The following is a 27,507-nucleotide window of genomic DNA, read 5'->3' as shown; positions in this document are numbered from 1 at the left end:
TTCTGAGCTGAATGTCCCCTTCATCTGTTTTAACGTTTCTCTAACAGATTAAAAAATGAAACTACTCTATACCTATTTCTTGTCACACTGAACTTTCTGTCTGTTCTCCTGATTACTTTCCTTATATCTAGGAAAACACATTTGTACTCTCTGTCATAGCTATAACACCTGATGTATATATGGTCAAGAATTTTATTATGGGATTGAAGGCTTTGCTTGCTTTCTTCTGAAGAGTTGTAATTAAAGGAAAACTCACTTACCACTTCAGAAGCTGGCCATGTGCTTCAGGTACTGGATCTCGGGAAAGTTTTCTATTTCATGACAAATCACGGATTACCTGATAAGGTTTGTCTGGAAGCAGATATCTTAAAAAAAGCAAAAATAATACTTAAGGAAGTAAATTATACTTTTATTTTTAGTTGTGTAATTCACTCTCCATTAGAATAATAAGCATATACATTTAGTAAGACTAAATTATTACTACCGTAATAATGGCATGCCAAGTAAAGTTGGGACATGTTTGCTTCAAAAGCCTGAGTTTAGGATGCCACCACCAACAGAGAAAAGGTGCACATTAGTGACCACCTCTAATAGACTTGGTCTACACCCATATTTGCCATAAGAATTCTGAGTCCTATCACAGAAACAATTAAAATTAAAGGGCTGAACAAACTTCAGTCCTACACGGCATCCCACGCTGTACCCAGTGATTTTGAACATGAGTCATAGTCATCAAAAATAAAGAAAGCAAACAAAAGTGGATAAGGAAACAAAAAATTATCCAACAAAATCTATACTTGACTAAGGCGTGCACCTCATGGCTTCATGGTACCCTTGCCAGAAAATGTGTATTCCTGCTCTGTGGGCAACCAGAATTCACATGGTTGTGTCAGCATTCCTAAGTCTGCAGCAGCAGGTGTTGGAGAGACAAATGCACCAGGGGAGAAGGAGAATCCACAGAAAGACCGTGGAGTATGTGTAATGCATTTGAGATACGCTCCCACATGCCGACACTCGTTATTGTCAGTTAAGTATTATATAACTTCCCATACCGAAGGAAAACAAACCAAAAGATTTAGAAATGATTCTGTTAATCTAAAAGTGTACTGATTTCTCCAAGTGTCACAAAGGGTTTGATATAGTTCAACTGTTCATACTTTTCTTGTGGTGCATTTAAAACAAGAGTGGGGAGAAGAAATTTTTTCTTGCTTCTGAAAGCAACAAACTTGTTGGAATTAGAGAATAAAGAGACTGTGCAAATATGTCCTTCCAAATTGCTGCCACTGGTGCCCATCTGCCAACAAGAGGCTCACTTGAGTTCCACTGGGGCAACTCTTAAGATTCACACTGACAGAGGAGGCAGGTCTGCTAACAAGGGGACATTATTAAGAAGGGGGCACTATTGTCATTCAACCCTTTCACTCTCTAGACTTCCCAACACCTGGATGAGGACCAATTCAGACTAATGAAGCATTTCTTTTTCTTAAAGCAAATTAAGTCACTCTCCTTTCTTGTTAATTTATGCATTTTGTCATAGAAATAATTTTATTTCTGGAAACAGTGAACAGATGAACCACAGATTATATCTGAAAAGTAAAGTTGCCAAATGTTGCTGATACTAAAAACAGGTTAGTTTCTATGGGGGGAAATAGATAATCTAGATGAAATTGCATATTCAAGGGAGCATATAAAATATTTTTTAGCAATAAATTTCTGTAGTAGTACTACACTTGATAGAGAAACACGAAGGAAAAAGATCTTCCCTGATTATTTTCAGTGGTTAAAAATAAATGTATCTTATGCAATGGTAATTAATATGAATTTGTTTTTGTAATGTATTCTAAGAAGTCACCAACTTCCTTCTTCCTAACACTGCATACATTTGAGCCACGTTCACTAATCACATTCACAATGAAGGACATGACCCCATTGTTATACTACTGTATCAAGAAACTTCTAAGATATTTTCTATAAGAATGATGAATAGAAAAAAAGTTAATGTATATTTGTTGTATTTTACAACGTTTGCAACAAACTGTAAATAAAATGGTATACAAGAACTATACACCAATCTTTCATGTATTTTGTCGAGAAAAATAGGAAATTTAAAGAGTTCATCAGAATCAATGGGAATAATTTGAAGGAGAGCCCTGTGTACGTTGTTGGAAGGAAAAAGTGGATATTCCTCCACTGTCTTCTTTAGCACTGGCTCCTTTTTCCAAATGACATGTTTTCACAGAAATTGTTCTATTTTTTCTTCACTAATTTATTCACAATACTTAAACATGCCAACAAATCACCTTCAACACTGTCCTATTTCTTGTGTGTTTTTTAAGGATGGGGTCCTACAAAAGCTGTCCTTTGTATGGAAGCCTCCCCATTCCATACCAAGATGGAGACTGGTTAAAATCATAATGAGAATAAGGAAAAGGTGGTAACAATGGTCACCAGGATCTGTGAATCTTCCTTGGAGCATTGACTCCCCTTTGACCTGGGGATCTAATGAGAAGAAAGTGCAGAAGTATTCTGATGATTGACCCCATGAGAGAAAAGATTGCTTTCTACTTATTAACAGGAGATAAAGCCTCAGTGGAGCTCATTTCCCCTCTAGTGTGTTCTGTAGGATGTCTATAACAACCCTTCCAGAGAGGGTGAAAGGACATTTGGAAATGCAGAGACCCAGGGAAAGACGCATTTGGCAGAGGTGAGTTTAGGGTCACTGAAGTCTGGGGAGATAGCATCGATTTCCTATACTTGGGATGAAACACAACCTGAAGACTCAGTGAAGATTTAGGGTGGCTTGAATTTGGCCCTGTCCTAAGGCTTCTGAGAGAGTTCTATCTTGGGGCTCTGGGCTCTGCATATTTTCAATCAGAAATTATACCCTGTTATTTAGACCATATGATGGTCTAAGATACGAATGCTTATACTTTCCTTCCCACCTGCCTTGCTTCTGGATTTTTCTGGTTTTAATGATGTTTGTAGTCTGCTCCAAACCTATTCATTATAAAAGAAGCTACTTTCAAGTGCTTAAGACATGCTAAGAGGTATGAAAGACAAAAAGCTGATCCCGCCCTGATCGAAGCTCACCATGTAGTGAAATTAAACAGAAAGAATTACAGTGAAAAATGGTAAGGTTTATGGTAGAGGCCCTGTGAAGGACACATAGATGAGAAAGCTCAGATGTGTGTGTGTGTGTGTGTGTGTGTGTGTGAATGTGTGCACACGTGTGCATATGTGTGAGCACATGCACACATGTGTGAATGTCAGAAAGGAGGTGATGGCACAGCAACAGTCGTGGGGCTTCTGACAGGATGCAGTGGCTGAGCTGAAACCTGAAGGAAGCCCAGGAATATCCTGGTGAAGAAGAGTGAGTCCAAAGGCCTTCCAAGACAAGGGTTGATATTCACAAAGCCATCCCAGGGAAATGGTGGTGAGCTCTGAAAACTGCCATAGCAGAGCAGGAGAGAGGGGCAGGTGGGGATACAGGATCTGTGGGTCTAAAGTCCAGGAAACACACCTGTGCTGGAGACAGGTTTGATAACTATGCGCTGCTCATCAACAGACAGTGCAGAAGGATGTGATTTTAGGGGCCACTGCAGGAACTTGCAATATATAGCCATGTACCAAATGGGTAGAGAAGATGGGTCCATAACACATAGAATAAGGAAACAATGATATAACACACACCTGGGAGGAAGCTTCCATATAAAACAGGGCAAACCTGGAGTGGAGTTTCATGAGAGCCACGGGAGAAAATCTTCAAGTAGCAGTGATCAGGAATTTCTGGAGCAAAAGTATGGTCATAATATAATAATGGAAACTTTCCATTGTTTTGCAGTTATCATGTCACTGACACACAGGACAGAATGGTTTCTGTAAGTGGCAGTAAAGAAAGATTTCACACAGCAAATGGTTGAGGAGAGAACAAATCTGAACAAGATGTTGTTAATATTACTCTTTCAGAAACCTGATCTAGGAAGGAAATGGTAACAGATATTGAGCATTAATGCCAGGGACTTTGAGACATTAATTCATTTAATACTCACAACTCTGATCAGACTAATATGTTTTCAACTACAGAAGAAGATGCTGAGTCTCAGAGAGATTACATAACCGGTCCATTATCATCCAAATAACAGGTGGCAGGATGAGAATTCAGGCTTAGTATGTTTGATTGGATCTCACGCTACTAATCATTAATACTGTCTCCCAAATAAAAAGATTACAGATACAGGCAAGTCACTGGTTACTTTGAACCTGGGAAATGTCAAAACACAAAACACCAGGTAACCAAAATAATATTTGTGTTTACACTGCATTGATTTCCTTCTCTGTTAGTTGGGTATAACCTCTCCCTCATTCACAGGTAGCTCTTCTGGGGATATGGAGAGTGCAAATCTATCTGCAGTGACTGCATTGCTCTTCACTGGCTCCCCCCAGCTCCAGGAGAGTGGCTTCCTATACTTTTTTCCTTTACTTTTCATCTACACCTATTTCCAAATTAGTACAGATGAAAAGTAAAATACTTATTAGCCTGAATTGGAAGCTTTTTGTTATTCTGGATTTGCATAGCCTTCGAAATACTAATTTCTTACTGATGCCTAAGATATGTGAGGTTTCCTCTTTGCTGTGAGACCGGACACCCATCTCCACAATCCCATGTACAATTTCATCAGCATCTTCTCCTTCCTGGAGATTGGGTACACCACCGCCACCATCCCTAAGATGCTCTCCAACCTCATCAGTGAGAAGAAGACCATCTCTTTTATTGGCTGCCTCTTGCAGATGTACTTCTTCCATTCACTTGGAAACACTGAAGGAGACTTGCTGACTGTCATGGCCATTGACAGGTACCTCGCCAACTGTAACCCACTCTGCTACCCGACCATCATGACCCCCCAAATACGCGCTCAGCTCTCTGCAGGCTCTTGTGTCTTTGGTTTCCTCATCCTTCTACCTGAGATTGTGTGGATTTCTAGCCTGCCTTTCTGTGGCCCCAACCAAATCCACCAGATCTTCTGTGATTTCACACCGTTATTACATTTAGCCTGTACAGATGCCTCTGTGATCTTAGTGCAAGATGTGATTCATGCTCTGGCCATTCTGATAACAGGTCTGATTATTTCTTTTTCTTACATCAGAATTGTCATTGTGATCCTGGGCTTCCCTTCAGGGGAGGGTCGTAAAAAGGACTTCTCCACCTTTGCTGCCCACATTGCTGTCTTCCTGCTATTTTTTGGCAATGTGGCCCTCATGTATCTCAGATTCTCTGCCACGTATACCCCATTTGGGGATGCTGCCATCACTCTAACCTTCTCTGTCCTTACTCCCTTTTTCAATCCCATAATATACAGCCTGAGAAATAAGGATATGAAAGATACTATTAAGAAGCTTCTTTGCAGGCACCTGGGTGGCTCAGTTGGTTAAGCAACTGCCTTCGGCTCAGGTCATGATCCCAGAGTGCCAGGATTGAGTTCCGCATCGGGCTCCCTGTTCAGCAGGGAGTCTGCTTCTCCCTTGGACCCTCCCCCCTTGTGCTCTGTCTCTCGCTATCTCTCTCAAATAAATAAAAAATCTTAAAAAAAATATTCGGGGTCTCTTCAGGTTCCATACAAATTTTAGGATTATTTGTTCCATTTCTTTGAAAAAAGGGGATGGTATTTTGATGGGGATTGCATTGAATGTGTAGATTGCTCTAGGTAGCATTGACATCTTCACAATGTTGGTTCTCCCAATCCATGAGCATGGAACGTTTTTCCATTTCTTTGTGTCTTCTTCAATGTCTTTCATGAGTATTTTATAGTTTTCTGAGTACAGATCCTTTGCCTCTTTCGTTCAATTTATTCCTAGGTATCTTATGGTTTTGGGTGCCATTGTAAATGGGATTGACTCCTTGATTTGTCTCTCTTCTGTCTTGTTGTTGGTGTATAGGAATGCCACTGATTTCTGTGCATTGATTTTATATCCTGCCACTTTACTGAATTCCTGTATGAGTTCTAGCAGTTTTGGGGTGGAGTCTTTTGGGTTTTCCACATACAGTATCATATCATCTGCAAAGAGTGAGAGTTTGACTTCCTCCTCGCCGATTTGGATGCCTTTGATTTCTTTTTGTTGTCTGATTGCTGTGACTAGGACTTCTAATACTAGGTTGAATAGCAGTGGTGAGAGTAGACATCCCTGCCGCGTTCCTGACCTTAGGGGGAAAGCTCTCAGCTTTTCCCCATTGAGAATGATATTTGCTGTAGGTTTTTCGTAGATGGCTTTTATAACATTGAGGTAGGTACCCTCTATCACTATACTCTAAAGAGTTATGATCAAGAAAGGATGCTGTACTTTGTCAAATGCTTTCTCTGCATCTATTGAGAGGATCATATGATTCTTGTTCTTTCTTTTGTTAATGTATTGTATCACGATTGATTTGTGGATGCTGAACCAACCTTGCAGCCCAGGGATAAATCCCACTTGGTCATGGTGAATAATATTTTAATGTACTGTTGGATCCTATTGGCTAGTATTTTGGTGAGAATTTTTGCATTGATGTTCATCAAGGATATTGGTCTGTAATTTTCCTTTTGGATGGGGTCTTTGTCTGGTTTTGGGATCAAGGTAATGGTGGCCTCATAAAATGAGTTTGGAAGTTTTCCTTCCATTTCTACTTTTTGGAACAGTTTCAGAAGAATAGGTATTAATTCTTCTTTAACTGTTTGGTAGAATTCCCCTGGGAAGCCATCTGGCCCTGGGCTTTTGTTTGTTAGAAGATTTTTGATGACTGCTTCACTTTCCTTAGTGGCTATAGGTGTGTTCAGGTTTTCTATTTCTTCCTGGTTCAGTTTTGGTAGTTGATACATCTCTACGAATGAATCCATTTCTTCCAGGTTATCTAATTTGCTGGCATACAGTTGCTCATAATATATTCTTGTAATTGTTTGTATTTCTTTGGTGTTGGTTGTGATCTCTCCTCTTTCATTCATGATTTTGTTGATCTGGGGCATTTCTCTTTTCTTTTGGATAAGTCTGGCCAGGGGTTTATCAATCTTGTTAATTCTTTCAAAGAACCAGCTCCTAGTTTTGTTGATCTGTTTTCCTGTTCTTTTGGTTTCTATTTCATTGATTTCTGCTCTGATCTTTATTATTTCTCTTCTCCTGCTGGGTTTAGGCTTTATTTGCTGTTTTTTCTCTAGCTCCTTTAGGTGTAGGGTTAGGTTGTGTATTTGAGACCTTTCTTGTTTCTTGAGAAAGGCTTGTATTGCTATACCCTTTCCTCTTAGGACTGCCTTTGCTGCATCCCAAAGATGTTGAACAGTTGTATTTTCATTTTCATTGGTTTCCATAAATTTTTTTAATTCTTCTTTAATTTCCTGGTTGACCCATTCATTCTTTAGTAGGATGCTCTTTAGCCTCCATGTATTTGAGTTCCTTCTGACTTTCCTTTTGTGATTGAGTTCTAGTTTCAAAGCACTGTGGTCTGAAAAAATGCAGGGAATGATCCCAATCTTTTGGTACCGATTGAGACCTGATTTGTGACCTAGGATGTGATCAATTCTGGAGAATGTTCCATGGGCACTAGAGAAGAATGTGTATTCCGTTGCTTTGGGATGGAATGTTCTGAATATGTCTGTGAAATCCATTTGGTCCAGTGTGTCATTTAAAGTCTTTATTTCCTTGTTGATCTTTTGCTTAGATGATCTGTCCATTTCAGTCAGGGGGGTGTTAAAATCCCCCAATATTACTGTATTGTTGTCAATATGTTTCTTTGCTTTTGTTCTTAATTGCTTATTGTTAATTGGCTGCTCCCATGTTAGGGGCATAGATATTTACAATTGTTAGATCTTCTTGTTGGATAGACCCTTTAAGTAGGATATAGTGTCCTTCCTCATCTCTTATTACAGTCTTTGTTTTAAAATCTAGTTTGTCTGATATAAGGATTGCCACCCCAGCTTTCTTTTGGTGTCCATTAGCATGGTAAAGGGTTTTCCACCCCCTCACTTTCAATCTGGGGGTGTCTTTGGGTCTAAAATGAGTCTCTTGCAGACAGCATATGGATGGGTCTTGTTTTTTAATCCAATATGATAGCCTGTGTCTTTTGATTGGGGCATTTAGCTCATTTACATTCAGGGTAACTATTGAAAGATAGGAATCTAGTGCCACTCTATTGCCTGTAAGATGACTGTTACTCTATATTGTCTGTGTTCCTTTCTGGTCTATGCTGCTTTTAGGCTCTCTCTTTGCTTAGAGGACCCCTTTCAATATTTCTTGGAGGGCTGGCTTCATGTTTGCAAATTCCTTTAGTTTTTGTTTGTCCTGGGAGCTTTTTATCTCTCCTTCTATTTTCAATGACAGTCTAGCTGGATATAGTATTCTTGGCTGCATATTTTTCTCATTTAGTGCTCTGAAGATATCATGCCAGTCCTTTCTGGCCTGCCAGGTGTCTGTGGATAGGTCTGTTGCCAATCTAATGTATCTACCATTATAGGTTACATATCTCTTCTCCTGAGCTGCTTTCAAGATTTTCTCTTTGTCTCTGAGACTCGTAAGTTTTACTATTAGATGATGGGGTGTTGACCTATTTTTATTGATTTTGAGAGGGGTTCTCTGTGCCTCCTGGATTTTGATGCCTGTTTCCTTCCTCACATTAGGGACGTTCTCTGCTATAATTTGCTCCAATATACCTTCTGCCCCTCTCTCTCTTTCTTCTTCTTCTGGGATCCCAACTATTCTATTGTTGTTTTGTCTTAACGTATCGCTCCTCTCTCAAATTCTGCCCTCGTGATCCAGTAGTTGCTTATCTCTCTTTTTCTCGGCTTTCTTATTTTCCATCATTTGGTCTTCTATATCGCTGATTCTCTCTTCTGCCTCATTTATCGTAGCAGTTAGTGCCCCCATTTTTGATTGCACCTCATTAATAGCCTTTTTGATTTCGACTTGGTTAGATTTTAGTTCTTTTATTTCTCCAGGAAGGGTTTCTCTAATAACTTCCATGCTTTTTTCAAGACCAGCTAGTGTCTTTAAAATCATGATTCTGAACTCTAGGTCCGACATCATACTAATGTCCGTATTGAGTAGGTCCCTGTCAGACGGTACTACCTCTTGTTCTTTTTGTTGTGGTGATTTTTTCCGTCTTATCATTTTGTCCAGAGGAGAATAGATGAATGAGAGAACAACATGCTAACAGGTTAACAACATCCCCAGAAAATATACTCTAAACAAATCAGAAAAGACCTGAACCCAGGGGAAAAGAAAGGGAAAGAAAGAAAAAAGAAAGAGAAAAAAAAAGAGAAAGATAAAAACAAACAAAAACAGAACAAAACAAATAAAAACAGAATATGATCAAATATGATCAGGCTAGTGCATAGATCAGTGCCACACACTAGATTTTGGGTGTATTTTGGTCTGTTAGAAGAAAGTGCCTCCTAAAATTTTAAAGAAAGAAAGACTTATATATGTACAAAATAAGGGTTGATACGATGAAGGGATGGAATATGACTGTAAAGATGAAAATTATAAAAAATTTTTAAAAAGGAATTGATAAGGTGCTTGAAGAAAAAAAGAAGAGGATTGAAAAAAAAAGAAAGAAAGAAAGAAAAAAAAGGGGAGAGAATGTGATCAGGCAGGAGACCAGAACAAAGTCATACACTAGAGATTTAGGGTATATTTTGATATGTTGGAAGAAACTGTATCTCACAATTTTAAAGAGAGAACAACTTATATATATATATATATATATATATATATATATATATATATATATATATATATATGCCAAAAATAAGGGTAACTACTATGACGGGATGGATTATGACTCTAAAATGAAAAATAAAAAAATTTTTTTTAAAAAGGGGATTGATAAGATGTTGGTTGAAAAAGGGACAAAGAAAAATTTAAAAAAAAAACAGTTAAAAAAATTAACTTTGAAAGACTAATGAATCATGGTCAAAAAAAGCCACGAATTCAATGTGCAGTATTCCCCCAGCGCTGGAGTTCTGCCTTTCTCATGGATCGGTAAACTTGGTCTTGGTTGGCTGTTCGTGCTAACCTTCTGGGGGAAGGGCCTGTTGCCGTGGTTCCCAAATGTCTTTGCCGGAGGCGGAATTGCCCCGCCCTTGCTGGTCCGGGCTAAGCAATCTGCTCGGGTTTGCTCTCAGGAGCTTTTGTTCCCTGCAAGCTTTCCATACAGCTTTGGAGGACGAGCGTGAAAATGGCAGCCTCCCAGTCTCCACCCTGGAGGAGTCGAGAACTCGGGGCCCCGCTCCTCAGTGCGCCCCCAGAGAAAAGCAGTCCCTCCCGTGTCCCCGGTCTCTGGCCTCACTCCGTGCTCACCCGGCCTGTGACCGAGCATTTCTATCTCTGGCACCCGACCCCTTGTGGAGTCTCCAAACCCAGCAGATCCCTGCGGTGTGCTCCCGCGCCGCTCCTCCCGGGGGAGGAAGGGGAGTCTCCCCGGATCTGCCGCCTGTTGGGTCCCTGCTGGAGGAGCAGTGGCCCGACTGGGCCGCGGATCACGGTTTATGGCCACCCCGAGCTGAGAGCCCGCGCCTCGGCTCCGTCTCTGCAGCCGGCTTCCCCGCTCCGATCCCTGGGAGCTCTGCCGCACTCAGGCTCCCCCGGTCTTTCTGTGACCCCGAGGGTCCTGAGACCACACTGTCCCGCGAGGGTTCCACCCCCCGCTTAGCCACTGCAGCGACGTCCCTCCGCGGAGCCGACTTCTAAAAGGTCCGATTTTGTGCTCCGCGGCTCTATCACTTGCCAGAAGCAGCCGACGGAGGCCCCCTCCCCCGGTGTTTATCCTCCCGAATATCGCCTCGGATTCACTTCTCCGCACGTCCTACCTTCCAGAAAGTGGTCGCTTCTCTGTTCAGAGAGTTGTTGCCATTCCCTTCTTCGATCTCCTGTTGAGTTCGTAGGTGTTCAGAATGGTTTGATCCCTATTCAGCTGAATTCCTGAGACCAGACGAAATCCAGGTCTCCTGCTCCTCCGCCCTCTTGCTCCGCCCCCTCTGTTGCTCTCCTTAACTCTTAATTATTATGTGTTGACAGTTTTTCCATTGAGCCCTTTGTTTTATAAAATTTCATATACTATCATATTACAATTTCATATAATTTATGAAAATAGTGGTTTTTCTCAATAAATCTAAAATGACTGGAACTATATAAGTTTCTTAGACATGACTTCATATACTACTCGAAGGCAACCATTATCTGAGTTTGGAATTGATGATGCAGCAGTAAATGTCATTGTGGGTTTCCAAATAAATGTGTTTCTATGTAATAATCACTATCTTTCACGGAGTCTCCTAAGTACAATGCTTAAAATTATGTAGGATTTCAAGTTCCAGATTAATTTTCAGAGTAATATTTTAAAGTGAGAAGGGATATAGCAGATACTGTGGGCTCAGTTGTCTAATCCGAGACCCACTGCTAAACCTATTATTCTTTGCCCACCTCTGTTAAGGGGGTCTCACCATCGAGATATTGGCAACAATTTGCTAGGATTTCTGGGAGAGCTTTTGCTGATGGACTCTCAGTCACACAATTTTCTGCCCTGAGTATGCAAATGATGCCTGGTACTTAGAGATCTACTTTGCAACCATAAGGAAAAGTCCAAGAGAATCACTTGTCAATTTGGGATCAAATAAGCAAAGAATATTCCTAACTGATACAAGTATAAATTATTATTTAATTATAAAGTAAGAATCAATAAGCAGTCATCTTTTGAAGTACAATGTTAGCATCAAGTTGAACTTTTTAATGTGAACATGCAATTTTTAGGAAAATATATTTTTAGCTGCCAATTCCCATGTAAAATATACTAAAAGGACAAAAAAAAGTAATTTCCTAAAATTCAGGTTTGGTTTTCTAATTGTTGTCTTCAGTAATGAAACTAGAACTTTTTAAAGAAGAGCTTATTCCACAACATGGGGAAGGAGAAATTCAAAGAGAAAATGGAAAACTTATGGCTTAAAAGCAAGGTTACATTTTCCTAAATTTGGCTTACTGGCCTGGAAAGAAGTAATCATGATGTAAGTTCAACTCTCACTTTTCATTGTTCCACCAATTTCTCCCCTTTGCTGTATCAGCTTCCTTCAAATCTGAGTCTTGGATCTTCAGCATTCTGATTCAGTTAAAAGCCAATCCAACCAGAAGTACACAGAAAAAGGAAGCTTATAAAAATACATTTATTCCAATGCCTCAGGCTCCCAGGCTATCTCATTTGTCTGGGATTGAAGTTCCCCAGAACTGGGGTTCTCCTAACTGCCAGGCTGAACTGCTTTTCCTAATTGAAGCCATTACAGGAATGATTGTTTTCTTATCTTAATTAGTCTATGTAAAATTCCCAAGAGAGTCTATCTTCCCATTCTAGTTACACTCAGAAAAAGATACATACATGCATATGGGAGGGAGGGAGAGGGCTCTACAGGGAGCATCATATCTACAAATCACTGCCTGGGAAAGGAGATACAGTATAGATGGAGGACTCAGGGTAGGAACATAGCAGAAGAGTGAAGGAAGTTGATGGTTGGCCACATCAGGGCAGGGAAAGATAGAGTCTTCATCTGTGTTTGTCCAACTTTGGAAGCCAATAGCAGCGAGGTCAGTGAATTAACTAATTTTGGGGAACTGGAGATATCTGGAGAAAGAACAATTCACCTGCATAAGAACAGATAACCCTAGGGTGCATGCAGATACTGTGAATAACTAACTGTTGAGAAGATTTTGAGCAAGGAGCAATCAGGAAAAAAATTATACAGTGCAAGTTAGTACAAAGCATAAATATTTTAAATATAAAAATTTCCCAGGAAATGGAGCCAAGGCTTAAGTGATTACTTTAAAACCACAAATGAACATTGTGATTGATTTCTTAAATGTTTCATAAATCAATGTTTCAGGAATCAAGTGAGATTTCCATTTAGCTGTTTGTCATAAACATCATTAACATTTGCACTAGATCTAAGATTACTAAGTTTCGGATGAAGATAGAGGAGGGTTCAGTGGGGAAAGTCTAATGGTTTTTCTTTCAGGTTTAGATCTTCCTTATCCTATTTTTTACTTGATCACATGTCTTCAGGAGATTAGGGAATTAGGTCTAGGTCTGCTCAGAAGCACCTTCTTGAACTAGTAGCTTGGTTCAATTTGTAGAACCCTGCCCTGAGGGCCATAGTTAGAAGATGTGGTGACTACCACTGGGGACATCAAGACTTATGGGAAAGATCAGATATGTAAAAGGAAAAAAATATTTTAAAAGGAATAGATAGATAATAATACATAGATGGATAGAAATGATAGATGATCAATAGGTATATATATATATATATATACAGAGAGAGAGATAATAGGTTAATAGTTAGACATAGATTGATATAGATGATTGATAGATGGTAGATGAGAGGTAGATAGATGGATATAGATGATAGAGAGAGATAATAGAGATAGATCACAAGGAATAGAAAGAATGATTCAAGACATGTGGGATTAGCTTGCTGAAACTAGAAAAGACACATGTACAACTCAGTGAGGTTAAAAAAAAAAAGGCAGAGTTTTGAAGGAAGATGAGGATATTTCAGGTAAGAGAGATTTCCTTTAAGGGTGTTTGGAGACCAGAAAATGAAACTGACATGTTTGGAGTAATTACAGGTTTACTAAACTGGATTGGTGATTAAAAATTTGCCATAGCAACAGAAGATAAGGTGGGTTTTTGTATAAATAACAAAAAAAAAATTCTGTACAGTCTTAAAGGAAGATGACGTAGCAGATGGTGTAGGAATTTGATGGGGCTTAATTACATAATCAGTGAACACACACATCCGTAGCTAATCTAAGTAAGAAACTATAATAATGTGCCCTTTTCTAATAAATACACAAAGCAAGACACTAATGAATGACAAACAAAAGGAGCTTATGACTTCCTATTCCAGTGATTAGGAAAGTGTTATCCTAGAGGACTTGAATTTGTTACCTTTTTAAAGCAGAGACACCTCAGAAGAAGTAGAATGGTGAGAACGTGAAACTCAAGTAGAGGATGGAAGGAGGTCACATGCACAAACTGATGTTCTAGCAAGACAACCTTCGAGGGAATGAAAGATTATATGGAGAAGTAAGACCTCTGGAAACCTGTTATAATAGTGTAAGTGTTATGAGTAGGCATCAAGTTCAGGTGAAGGCAGTGGGAATAAAAGATATTGATGATAGAACAAGAAAAAAATAAGTTAAGCAGCCCTTGATGTTTAATTGGGTTTGAGAAATGAGGGCACAATGGATATAAAATGAGTAATGTTGGTATCTAGATGAACAAAATTAAGAAACTTAGCAAGGGACTCTGGTGGCATGCTCTGGGTGAGGATGGTACGACAGCCTGCTGGGGCTGCAGTGACCAAGTATCACAGACTGAGCGCCTTAAACAACAGGAATTTATTTTCTTACAATTCTGGAAGCTAGAAGTCTGAGTTCCACATTTGGGCAGAGTTGCTTTCTTCTGAGGCTTTTCTCTGTGGTTTGTATGACTCCCTTCTCCCTGAGTCTTCCTAGGGTCCTCCCTCTGAAACTATCTGTGTCCACATTTCCTCTCCTGAGATGTTCACTAGTCGTATCAGATTAGGGTCCACCCTCGTGTCCTCATTTTGATTTAATTATCTCCTTAAAGACCCTTTCTCCAAATAAAAGTCACATTCTGAGGTACCAGGGGTTAGAACTTCAACATGTGAACTTTGGGAGGACAGAATTCAGCCTGTAACAGGTGGCGATGGCACATTTGGGTCAAGGTGAGACCTCTAAGTGGGAGCGTTCTGAAGAAAATGTGGGGCTCAGGAGAGAGATCCAAAATAAAGAATTCTGGAGTCACATTAGTTACTGCGAGTAGGAGGCCAATAGGAGTTGATGAAGTTTTGAAGAAATAAGATTCTGTGTAAAAAAATATGGAGTTAGAAACAAAGAACAAAGATAGAAATTTGGGAGGTGGAAGACAGAATAGCCAATGAGGGAAACCAGGAAGGTGTGGTGTCAAAAAGACAAAAAAAAAAAAAAAAAAAAAAAAAAAAAAGATTTTCAAGGATCAGGTGATTGACCTTTGGAGGTTAGTGGCAATGAGGACAGAGGGAGGCCATTGAATTTTTAATCAGAAATCCACTGATATACTTTAAGAAAAGAGATATGGAGCATTGAGAGATCATTGATTCAAAGGGATTGAGGAGGGAATGAAGACAATAAATATATATTCATGTATTAGGGGAAAATGATGTTGGTACAAAGGAGAGAAATCGTCTGTGTAGATTCAGTACTTTTCTCTCAAGATAAGATTTATGCACATTGATAGCAGAAAAAAGAGAATCAATGAAGAGAATAAAACAAATGATTCTGAAAAGGGAATAAATTAACAGTACCCTATCCTGCGGTGTGTTGCTTATATTGTGTTCCACAGAGCCTGCAGCCTCTCTCTCCATCCCAGTGCCCCACACAATCCCACCGAGCAGCTCTGCATTTATGGCTTCACATAGTCATTTTCCATTAATTATGGCATTTGACCAAAGCCTCCTGGCACAAAACACATCTGAGATCCATTTTCCTAGAAGAGGGAGAAGGGAAGGAACTGGAGAAGGTAGAGTAGCCCATTTTTTTAAAGAAAAATAACGTAAAAATTGCTATCATTTGTCTTCTCTGAATATTGTCTGAATAATTATTACATATACATGTTATGTATATTATACATACATATGGAGATAGAGAAAGAGGATGTATTAGAGACAGAAAGGGAAGGAAGAGGGTGAAATTCACCAGTGATGGTTTGTTTTTGCTATGAAAATATTCAATTAAAACATATGCCAAGAATCAGATGAGGAACTGAGAGCTGGAGGAAAGAATTTTGAAGCCATTGTGGGGAGGTTGTTAGGGAATCAGTAAGACCTGAATACAGGAAAAAAATATCACCTCGCTGTACCTTCACTGCCTTGTCTAGTTCTTTCTTTGTCTGAACACAATGGTTTTAAAATGGGGTCCCCCTAACCGGTAGGATTAGAATCACCTAGAAATGTGTTAGGCATGCAAATTGTTTGGCCTTATCCCAGATCTACTGAATTGGAAACTCTCAGGATAGGAACTAGCAATCTGAGTTTCAACGGCCCTCCATATGGTTCCGAAGCATGCAAAAATTAGAGAATCATTGGTCTAAAATATTGATTGTCTTTCTGACTGGAGATTTTCCCATACTATAACTTCAGTTGTAAACATCTGTGGAGTATGGACTACTTCCTTCTTCCTTTGTCTTCCTCCACATCCTCAGTACACGGATCTACACAGAGTTGGCGTTTGGTAATCACATGTACTCTCTGACCGATAGTAGGCATCTCCTATAGGGTTGAGTGCACTGGGACTTGGAAGTCCTTTTTTCAACTAGAAAATGGAGAGCCCCAATCAAAGCACCACTCAGGAGTTCATCTTCTTATTCCTGGGAATGTCCTGTCACCTGTTTTGTTTCACTGCTCTTCGTTTACACTTTCATTGTCTTTGGAAACCTGGTCATCACCGCAGCGGTCCAGCTGAATGTTCACCTCCACACTCCCATGTACTTCTTCATCAGCACCCTTTTTGTCCTGGAGATCTGGTGCACCACATCGACCATACCAAAGATGCTCACCAGCCTGCTGAGTGAAAAAAGAACATTTCCTTAAATGGTTGTCTCCTGCAGATGTATTTCTTCCATTCCACCGGCATCAGCGAGGTTTGTCTCTTGACAGCTATGGCCTTTGACCACTACCCGGCCATCTGTAACCCTCTTCATTATCCCACTATCATGACGCCCGGGCTGTGTGCCCAACTGACTTTCAGTTGCTGTGTTTGTGATTTTATCACACCCCTTCCTGAGATTGCCTGGATCTCCACGCTGCCATTTTGTGGCTCAAAGCCCCTTGAGCATATCTTCTGTGACTTCCTCCCCGTGCTACGCTTGGCCTGCACAGACCCACAAGCCACTGTCATGATTCAGGTAGTGGATGTTGTCCATGCAGTGGAGATTATTACGGCCGTGATGCTCATTTTCATGTCCTATGTTGGTATTGTGGCTATGATTCTACATATTCGGCCAGCTGAAGGCGGACACAGGCATTTTCCACGTGCATTTCCCACCTCACTGTCTTTCTGCTCTTCTTTGGCAGTGTGACCCTCATGTACCTTTGCTTCTCTGCCACCTACTCCATATTTGGGGATACAGTCATTGCTCTGGCCTTCGCAGTTTTTTTCCCCCTTCTTCAACCCCATAATCTATAGTCTGAGGAATAAAGAAATAAAGGAAGCTATAAAAAAACACTGGGGTCAAGCTAAAATCTTTTTTCATAAGACCAAGGACCTCAAGTAAGATCTAATTATTGGAAGTCTACATAGTTGTTGGTGACTTTTCATTCATAACTCTCTGTGATCTGTCTTTTCCCATCAGCCTTTTACGGAAACTGGTCTTCCAGAGGTTACCAAGAAACAAAATTCACTAAAAACTAAATTTAATAGTTTCTTTCACTCTTTATCCAACCTGACATATGGTTGGATCTGACTTTTTTAAATAAGCTTTCTGCCACTCAGCTTAGTCAGGATAAATTCAGCTCGTGGAAATGATCTGGGTCAACATTTAATTTTAACGTAGTCAAAGTGTTTGTGAGATATGGTAATTGAAAAATCATCTCATAAGACTAAGTTCTCTCCATGGTACCACCAATGGATATAGTTGAGAAATAATCTTAATTCCTAAATTAAGCATTCATTATTTTTTGTTTAAATTCAGTTAGTCAACATATAGTACATACTTAGTTTCAGAGGTAGTATTCAATAATTTATCAGTTGTGAATAACACCCAGTATTCATTATTGATAAATAATTGTATAGACATATTTCAGCAGGTGCTCTTATGACTCACCTGCTCCATTTGCACTTAGGCCAAGAAGATCATTGAATAATATTGTAAATGCAAAAACAAAATTTAAAACTTGGCCTTAAAAAAGTAAAGCAATAATAACCATCAGTGAATCAGTATTTTTTTCATAATAAGTCAAAAAACTTAATCTTTGTTTTCTATGTAATTAAGGATACTGTGTGAATTAAGCAACAACATCAATGAACCCCCATTGGATGAGTAAACCAGTACGGCCACACTGCATTCTGAATGTTTCAGCTGGTTGGTCAACAGTATTGAACAACTCTTCTCTTTTCCCTTGGCTTGGAGGATACTGGACTTTTCTTGTCCTGTTTTGTTTGAGGGCTCTTTCTCTTGCTGACTCTTCTTATACATGCTTCATAAAGGGTGATTTCCTCTAGGGCTCACAGCCCGGTTAGGACATGGTAAAGCTTACCACTAGGAGATTTTCCCCCTCCCTAGCCCACCACACAAATCCTATGGTTGTCAGCCTCGTTATCCCACGACTGTACCACAGCCATGCGCTCATCCTCATGCCTAAATGTTATGATACCAGATGGAAAGACAGGAGTTAGGGGGAAGGGCTGGTAAGAAGAGGCTAATATCTAATAAAGATCTTAGATAGAGAAGGGAAGGTAAATGAGAGAAAACCCATAGGTTGTGGGTGAAAACGTCCTGAGAAGGAAAGTCTTCAACATATACTTGAAGAAGAAAATGAGGGAATAGAGGAAAAGCGAGACCAGTAGTGTTGCTGGGTTTAAGTAGTGCATCTATTTCTCATGTTCTTCCAGAGAAATGAGGAACAGAATTACTTCACCGATTGACTGACTAGTTATTTGAACTGTACCTTCCCCAGTGCGATATTGGTGGAGAACTGCTACCCATGAATCTCCAGCAGGGGAAAGGGTTCCACACTTTTCTTAACTGTTCTCTCCACTTTTTGTATTATATAATCCTTTCCTAGATGTTATCAATGTCCCTAAAACTTCATGTAGCTAAAACTATTTCTCTCACATCCATACTTTTCTACCTTCAGGCTGCTCTCCCAACTGAGGCTGAATTATTTATTGAAACCTAGATCTGATCACTTTATTACTTCGCTTAAAAACCTATGACTAAACCCATCCTACTCCAGATGGTGAATGGAATTTTACTAGGTAGCCTGTGTGTGTGTGTGTGTGTGTGTGTGTGTGTGTGTGTGTTGACCACAGACAATTCCAAGCTGAGAGAAAAAACAAAAGCAAAGGAAACAGAAAAAAAAGTTCACGATGTGTTGACATTCATACATTACTTTCTAACTACGCCCTTAGTAAATGCATAGGATTAAGGAAATGTGTGGCTTCTGACTTGGTGGGCACAGGAGCAGCTAACTTACTCTTCTTAATTTTAGATATATTTCTTTTATCAACAACTATGATGCATTTATTAATCATAGTTTTGCTTCTAATAACAAAATAACATTTTTATATTCACAGCAGCAATTATATTTATTGATAATAACAATAATACAATTTTTCCTTATTGAGCATGGACTGTATATAAGACATTGTAATAAATGTCTCCTGTATATATGTTACTCGATAACAATCTTAAGCAATAGCTATTATTATCATTCTTATTACATAAGTAAGAAAACTGTGACTTACAAGAGTTAAGTGATTTGTCTAAGGACATACATTTAGGAAGAGGCTGGGCTGTGATTTGAACCCCATCCTATTTTACTTCAGAAGACTTGCTCTTAACCACCAGGCTATAGTCCTAATATCGTGCTGATATTCTTGAGGAAAGAGAGAGGTGAGGAGGACTTGCTTCTCAGCAGCTACAGCACAGGCCATCCCTGAGGTTCTTGTTAGTGCTATTGAAATAGTTCATCGATTTCTTCAAGAAACTTTTAAAATGTATCACTATATGCAGTGGAAAGTGTAAGTGTTGGAATGATACTGGTATAAGGCCCATTCTCTGATGTGCAGAAGCTCACAATCTGGGACCAGAGTTGACATCAGTTGACCCATGAGCTGGATCCAGGTGGTGGGGGGTCCACACCCCTGCCCCTGTCTTTGGAACGTGGGTTGATCCCAGGACCCTAAGATCATGACCTGAACCAAAGTCAGATGCTTGACAGACTAAGCCACCCAGGAGCCCAGCTGTTTACTAAATAAAGATTGGTTCTTGCAACTTGAAGGTAGACATTTATAGCAGGTCTTACCAGGGTGTTGTCCCTTTGATAGTGAGATGATCAGAAAATCATTTCCTTTTGCTTTGAAGACTCTGGCTGTCCTCACCTTTCTCCTAATGCCCCGCGTCACTTCCTTTTGCCTACACCCACATGACATTCGCAGTGAGAAGGCTCATCTCTGGACCAGTTTTTGAAAGACCAGAAAGCAGTACTAATTTTCTCCAAAGTCACCTCAAAAATAGTTCTGGGATTCTCTTCACCGAAATTCCTCTGAATCCTACGACACTAATTGATCAAAGTGTGGTCTTATCTTTTAATTTGTTTCCTAAAAGGCAAAAAGATGATATAATGGAACTTTCGTTGTAGACTTGAAAATGTCTTATCTTTTAGTGATGGATTTACAAATGTCCTGGGTCAAGTGACTTATAACAAACCATTCTTCCACCTTTTTTGTTAGAAACCATTGTTTTCATGAGAAAATCAAATGTTACTGACATCAGTTTGCTTGTTGCATTTGCATGCAACCAACTGTAAACACAGGGACCATTGGCATATTCTTATTATATATGTAATGTGAAAAGTGGGCCCTCTGTTTTGTAACTCCTCGAGAATAGGCATCTTGCTTTGTTCACCTCTTTGTTCCCAGTGACTGTTAGAATTCTTTGTCCATAGAAATGCTCAATAATAGTTTGCTCAAAGAGTAAAGTTTTAGAATAGAGGTAGTCTATGTTTCCTGACAAGTTACAAGTGATAAAAAAATTAAGTTATAGAAAAAACTCAGACTATTCCCACATTCACCAGAGAAGCACAGGGGAGGGGAGATAATGGGCAAAGGCAAGAGATCTGGTCTATCTGCAGTTGCATATACAGCCAATTTTAATAGTGGAATGAAGCCATGTCACAGATAATCCACTTAAATTTCTATGACTGGCATATATTTAGATGTCAAGTAGAACTTCCATTGATATCCTGGGACTCCAGTCCCTTAAATGTAAGCATAGTTTAGTCATGGCTATGAAGGAGATAATATGCTCAGTCTTGGCACTTGGCTCCTCCTTTCCTTTATTTTTATGAGAATAATATTTTTTAGTTGAGCTCTTTTTTCCCTGAGTGGGGCCATGGCACCAAACCTGCTATTTTTATAAGGTTTATGAGGACTTAGGCTTATATAGTTTCCTTCAGCATTGCTGCACTCAAAGAAAATTATTAGTGGATGGGAACATCAAGCAGTTTTATGTGAGATTTTTAAATGATGAATTGCAAATCGTTCTTTAAAAGATACAACCTTAGCTTTATGAGGAATTAGCTCATAGCAGATCCCTGCCCTTTACTTTCTGATTTTCAAAATTAAAATAAAATGTATGACTTGTAACTGAAATATAAAATGAGCCATATAACAATTCTCTGAAAGAGGTGGATGGGTCACTACTATCCCCATTATATACTTAACAAAATTAAAGCAAATTTCTAATGCTCATCTGGTTGTTAAATGGAGGAATCAAGCCTTTAAATTAGATGGTTCAGTTTCCAAATCCAGTGCACTTACCATTATCCCCACCTCTCCTTCTGCCTCAATCACATGGTTCATTGTATAAAGCAAATGTCATGGGTTTTGGTTTTTCTTATTCAGTGCAGTGATACTACACAAAAAAAATAAAATAAGTAAGAGAGACGGAGAGAAGAAAAAAAGAGTTCTATTTTTTAATGATATATTTGCAATCTTGAATAATATATATTCTTTCTTTCTCTTAAAATTTTTTATTATTATGTTATGTTAATCACCATACATTACATCATTAGTTTTTGATGTAGCGTTCCATGATTCATTGTTTGCGCCTAACACCCGGTGCTCCACACAGAACGTGCCCTCTTTAATACCCATCACCAGGCTAACCCATCCCCCCACCCCCGTCCCCTCTAGAACCCTCAGTTTGTTTTTCAGAGTCCATCATCTCTCATGGTTCGTCTCCCCTTCCGATTTCCCCCCTTCATTCTTCCCCTCCTGCTATCTTCTTCTTTTTTTTTTTTTTAATAATATATATTCTGAATAGAGTTAAGGCACAAGTAACTTTAGAGGATCTGAAGTGGTAAAAATTAACATCGATACGGTTAATTGTAAAAAGATCACTTTATGTTTTTGAATTATATTACCTAATATTCTAACCCATAAGAGACAAAAATTAGAGACATTTTAAAATGAGAACTAATTCTGGAGAAACAAAAATTTAAAATTTTAAAATAATAAAATAATAACGACCTTTATCCCATGGGAAAGAAATTGTTTTATGTTGAAATTAACAATTTTCATTGTTGGTAAATGAGATGAGAATATGGAACTCCAGAAAATCCACAGTAAACGTGATATGAATGTTAATGCTGCCAGTTGGGGATACTCCAGAGTTTGGGGTATAGAGCATCTCTTCGAGTTTCTGGGCCCAGGAAAAGATCTGATAACTGAGGGGAGGCCCCAGGCAAGCTGGACAGAGCTGATTAAATGGGTATGTGAAGCACAGATCTGCCTAGTGCCGATAACCTTGACCCATACAAGAACCCTGCAAATTACTCCCGCCCTTGCAAAAGGGAAGGTAAGACTCCTCTCTGATGAAGTCAGGGGTGCACTCTAGCTCTCTCTGCAGCCACTCAGCACTCACTCACCTACAGAGCAACATGCAATTTTAAAGATAGCTCCAAATCTCCACTGTATTCGAATCAGAGTCTCTAGGTTGTCAGAGCCAGTGAGCATTCTTGGAAAACTATAAAAGTATCAAGAAGGTCAGGGTTCCAAGTGTTAAACCACTAGGATCTAAGATGTTCTCATCATGTCCCTCTGTCAATCCCAAGGGCACCCTGATTCTCGCCCCAACGTGGTAGTGCTCAGAGGACTGCAGCGACTCGGTCAGCCTAGAAGGACTCAGAAGATGGGGCAGAGCTGAGCCTCAAGGGCAGCTGCCGGACTAACAGCTAGAGTGCAGCCAGAGAAGCTTGTCCCCTGAGTCTCTTCTGGCTGAAATGGCTGAAAACTCAAAGAACGCTGGGTTATGATGCATAAAACCTCTTCCCTGACTCTTGCGCACTTCCACATCACTCCCTGCTCTGAAGACTAGTGTTCTTGCCTACTTTTATTTTATTATTTCATGATGACCAATCCTGCTGATGGGGACCTGTTATTTCTTTGGTCATAAGGTTATCACAGGGTTGGCACCATTGGTGAGACGATTCTGGAACGGGACAACCAGAGATGTTGATGAATTAAGAGAAGCTTGGCTAGAACAGATAAAGAACAGGGTGGCATGGTGGTGATACTCACAGGAACTTGACTCTTTGTTTGCATACGTACAAACCAAAAGCCATGGGATGGGATGCCTCTCAGACACTACCTCTGTTTGCAAATAAAAATAGGGATGGTAATACCTGCTTCAGAGAATCTTCTAAAGATCAGAAATTAATGTGAATCAATCATGTCAACATAAAAATTATATGTACATTAAGATAATTGATGGTGGTTCTTATCTCTTAGATAAAGATTCTTTTTAAAGATTTTACTTATTTATTTGAGAGAGAGAGAGAGAGCATGAGCAGGGGTGGGGGCAGGGGCAGAGGGAGAGGGAGAAGCAAGGTCCCCACTGAGCAGAGAGCTTGACCCCCTGGACCCTGGGATCATGACCAGAGCCAAAGGCAGATACTTAACCGACTGAGCCACCCAGGCGCCCCTCTCTTAGATACTAAGATTTTAGAATGTCTTCTCCCCACCCCAATTCCATCAGAGGTTCCTTGGTGCATGTGATATAATTCATTCTCTAAGAGTTGTGTTCCTGCCTTTAATACTCCAGTTTATTTGAATATAATGAAATGATATGGAAAAGTAAAGCAATACTAGATTTTCAAGAAAAGAATTTAAAGCTCTCTCAGTTGAAGACGAGAGAAGAGGGGGAACCAGAAGTGTAGAACCCAGCTCTACTCTAGTAGAGCATGAAGCTGGGGCATTTAAGTTGGAATCACACTAGAATGAAGTGTGGGGAGCATATCTAGCTCAGGTAGTCCTCTGCCTTGTAGGAGGGCCTGAAGCCATCCTACTATTTTCTTTTTGTTTGTTTCATTTTGTAAAGTTGCCAAAAAGAACTATGCCTTTGGAGAAGAATTTCTGCTTCCCTTTCTCTCCATTAAAAGTAATTCATAAAACAGGATGACTTTTACCCCACATTTTAGAACTCTGTCCCATTTTCAAAAATTTTGTGATTTCATTAGTTTGTCAAACGAGGTATCCTAATTTTTGCTTCATGAAATACAAATAAACACACATATATCTTCCTTCCTTCATTCCTTCCACTTGAATGATTAAGGGTACAACTAAAGCAGATTTTTGAAAACCCAATCTATGAAGCCAGGAATAAAATTTTCTTCCTACTTTGGCAAAGGCTCTACAGAGAGATTTAGGATACCTTGTTAATTTAAAGGCTGTTAAAAATCCGGCAGCTGGGTTTTCATGAAGTTGTTGAGTTGTATTTCCCAGAGATAGGTTGGACAAGAACCTAGGTATGCCCTGAATTCCTGTCATTCTGCAGAGTCCAAAGATTGGATGATCCGGAATTCCATCCTGATTTACCATTCTCAGACATGGACTCTAAGACTAATCAAAGAAACGCAGCAGAATTTTAACACAGCCCATTTGTCTTACGTCTCTAACTGTGTTTTTTCTTTCTAATTTTTCATTTAAAAACCTGACTTTTATGTTTTATGAAGTCCTACTGAGAAACCTTTGGAGCCACAGTCTCTCTGAACTGCTGAGTCACCCAGCATCTGTGCAAGTTAGCAGCTCCTTCAGCTGAACATGTCTCCTGAAGATAACGTGGACTGTAGCTGGCGGGATTCAGGCCCCAAGGTTCTTTTTTTTTTTTTTTTTTGACTCTTCTACATATGTAATGTTTCTTTCATCTTTATCTGAAGAAGACTAGACAATTTCATGAGAACTGTCTCTCTTTCTCTCTCTTTGTCTTCTTCCTCTCTCTTTTGGATACATTTTATCTTGCCAGGTTCTTGACTTTTCTGAAAAGTGAAGCACTTTCCAAAGGAAACCGTGAGTACAGGATTCTTTGCAGTACAATTTGTCACTGATATAACTAGGAAAGCTGTCTCTTTTGAACTTTCTGCACTGTATTTCATAGAATCTATAAGAATTGTTTCTTGGCTTTTAAGAGGTAGAGAAGCTTAATTTTAATGCTTTTTGTAATATTTCACTTTAAAGAATGACCTTGAGCTTGTGGCTACACAGCATCAAAATCTAGCAATGACCTGTTCCCATGGGTCCATATAGAGAACAAATAGGTAACTTGGAGCAAAATAATACACAAGAAAGATTTGGGCTCCTTAGAATGATTTGATTCTGTAGCCAAACTAATAAAGGCCATCCACAAAGTAGCAATTATATTTTGGGAGGAAGAAGATGAAAATTTGAACTTGGTATTCGGTGTTCTGACTGAGATAAGCTAGGGGAAACTGTGCCCATATCCAGACGAATGAAGGTAAACCCTATGGAGATTTCAGAGGATATTGCTCCAAATAGGTCAGATTCCACTTAAGCTGTTTAACAGTATAACGTTTTACTTTGCAAAAGACAACTTGGGATGCTAATAATTTGAAATTTACAACAATTGGATAAAGGATGTGCTGAACTTTTTATTTGTAGTGTTTGTGAATAAAGCAAATAAAAAGGGTAAACAATCTATGAGCTATATTTTATGTAAAAGAACAGACATTTCCAAATGTTTGTGTATGTCATTCATCAAGTTTATTACAAACCATGTTTAGTTATTCATTAGATTAAATTCAGAATGATCAGTACATGTCAACACTTTTTAACCTTTGAAAAGAAAATTACATCTCTTTTTTATTCCTCTTAAATGTGTGGTTTTGCTAATTCAAACTTGTCTCCCATCATTCATCCAAATTAATTCTATTTATAGAACTTAGTAAATGTAGTCACACATTTATATGAAAAGTTGGAAAACTGTTCTGAATGATATAGAATTATTAGCCTAAAGGGTAGCTACATGTGATTGAAGTTATGTAAATATCCTAGAGCCCTTGTGACAACAGGCTTTTACAGGCTTCAAGACATCCGAATGTAAGTTCAACATAAATGCCTTGGGACATAGAAAAGGGACATCACAGAGATTTGAGAACCAGGAAGAGATAGAAAATTTTTAACTTTCAGGCTATGGAGAGTGGTGGACCGAAGGTGCTGGAAACAGCGGAAGAGATCCAGGAAAGGCGTCAGGAGGTGTTGACTCGCTACAAGAGATTCAAGGAGCTGGTTGCTGAGAGGGGTCAGAAGCTTGAAGATTCCTATCACTACCAGGTTTTCAGACGGGATGCAGATGACCTAGAGAAGTGGATCTTGGAGAAACTCAAGATCGCAGATGATAAGAGCTATGAAGACCCAACTAACATACAGGTACTCCGTTCCTGTGACTTCCCCAGAACAGACTATAAGATTTCCAAGGAGGGAAACATTCTGGTAATGTAAGTGCGTATTTAGTTAAATGTCAGGACATAATGTCATAGAAAGGGCAGACTACCTGTTAGGGACCATAATTCTGCCTCTAAATGGCCCGTGTCTTTAACTTCTTAAGCCCACGTCTTATGTACAGAGGAAACTCACTCTGTGACTGTATTCTTAGTCTGAAGTTAAGCTACGGGCATAATAGTGACTGAGAGTTCAAAGAAGTTATGACACACCAGGCAGCTTTAATATTTCGAGGTGAAGAAATGTCAGTGCTTTCACTCTGCTCAGGATAGTAGTTCAGTGGAATTTTTCCTGGGTTTCTCCCAAGGGGCTATCATGCCCTTGCTCAGTTCACATGACAGGTGTAAGGAGGAGAGCTTGGGTGGAGGCTCCTCTCCTCCTTCTATTACAGCGTGTGACAGAGTCATGACCAGAAGAAAGGGTTACCTGCCTAAAAGGGGTAATTGACTTTGGAGAGGAAGCACCTGGATCAAGAACAAAGTGTTATCTATTAAAATGATTGATACATATATGACAATAAGAGTATTATCTGATAAACAGAAACCTCTCAATTAAAAAAAAAAGCCATTATTGTAATGATCATCTTCATTGTGTTCAAATTTCCATAGCACTTCCTTCCTCTCTTCTGAAGAGGAACAAATGTGGGACATCTTTTCATTCCCGCCAATGGCAACTGAGACTTAAAAATAACAAGGTCTATACTGGAAACTCCCCAAAGTCAATGGGGACAGGACAAAACATTTCTCGGGGGCCCCTGACTTTGAGCCTGGGCTGAAGTGGCCGTTTCTTTTAGTATGTGACTTCTCCAGCTCTGGTCATGGGTTATCAATTTATCTAGGTTGTGAGACAAGTGGTTCTGCCCCAAAGTAAGAAAAGGAACCAAAAAACCCCTTTATGGTCCAAGGACACTGGGCTTCATTA

General features: G+C 39.5%; 2 protein-coding genes and 1 pseudogene across 2 annotated transcripts in view; all 3 read left to right on the top strand.

Annotated features, from left to right (window-relative positions):
• The first annotated feature begins 4,347 nt into the window (after positions 1-4,347).
• Positions 4,348-13,004, top strand: LOC114199151 (olfactory receptor 6K3-like; annotated as a pseudogene).
• Positions 13,005-16,387: 3,383 nt separating this feature from the next.
• Positions 16,388-17,341, top strand: OR6K2 (olfactory receptor family 6 subfamily K member 2). Its single transcript, XM_028090873.2, is given in 5 exon segments — positions 16,388-16,428; positions 16,430-16,640; positions 16,643-17,078; positions 17,081-17,220; positions 17,222-17,341. Coding segments are annotated over 5 exon segments (948 nt in total).
• Positions 17,342-26,277: 8,936 nt separating this feature from the next.
• The window catches only part of SPTA1 (spectrin alpha, erythrocytic 1), a 74,102-nt gene continuing 72,872 nt past the window's right edge, over positions 26,278-27,507 (top strand). Inside the window, exon 1 of the mRNA XM_088029021.1 lies at positions 26,278-26,514. Coding sequence (XP_087885147.1) covers positions 26,278-26,514 — 237 coding nt within the window. The remainder of the gene's footprint in view (positions 26,515-27,507) is intronic.

The sequence above is a fragment of the Eumetopias jubatus genome, unplaced genomic scaffold (genome assembly GCF_037043125.1).
Source record: "Eumetopias jubatus isolate StellerSeaLion01/CBP00866 unplaced genomic scaffold, mEumJub1_p1.0 scaffold_12, whole genome shotgun sequence".
NCBI lineage: Eukaryota > Metazoa > Chordata > Mammalia > Carnivora > Otariidae > Eumetopias > Eumetopias jubatus.
This window is presented reverse-complemented; position numbering and strand designations above follow the sequence as displayed.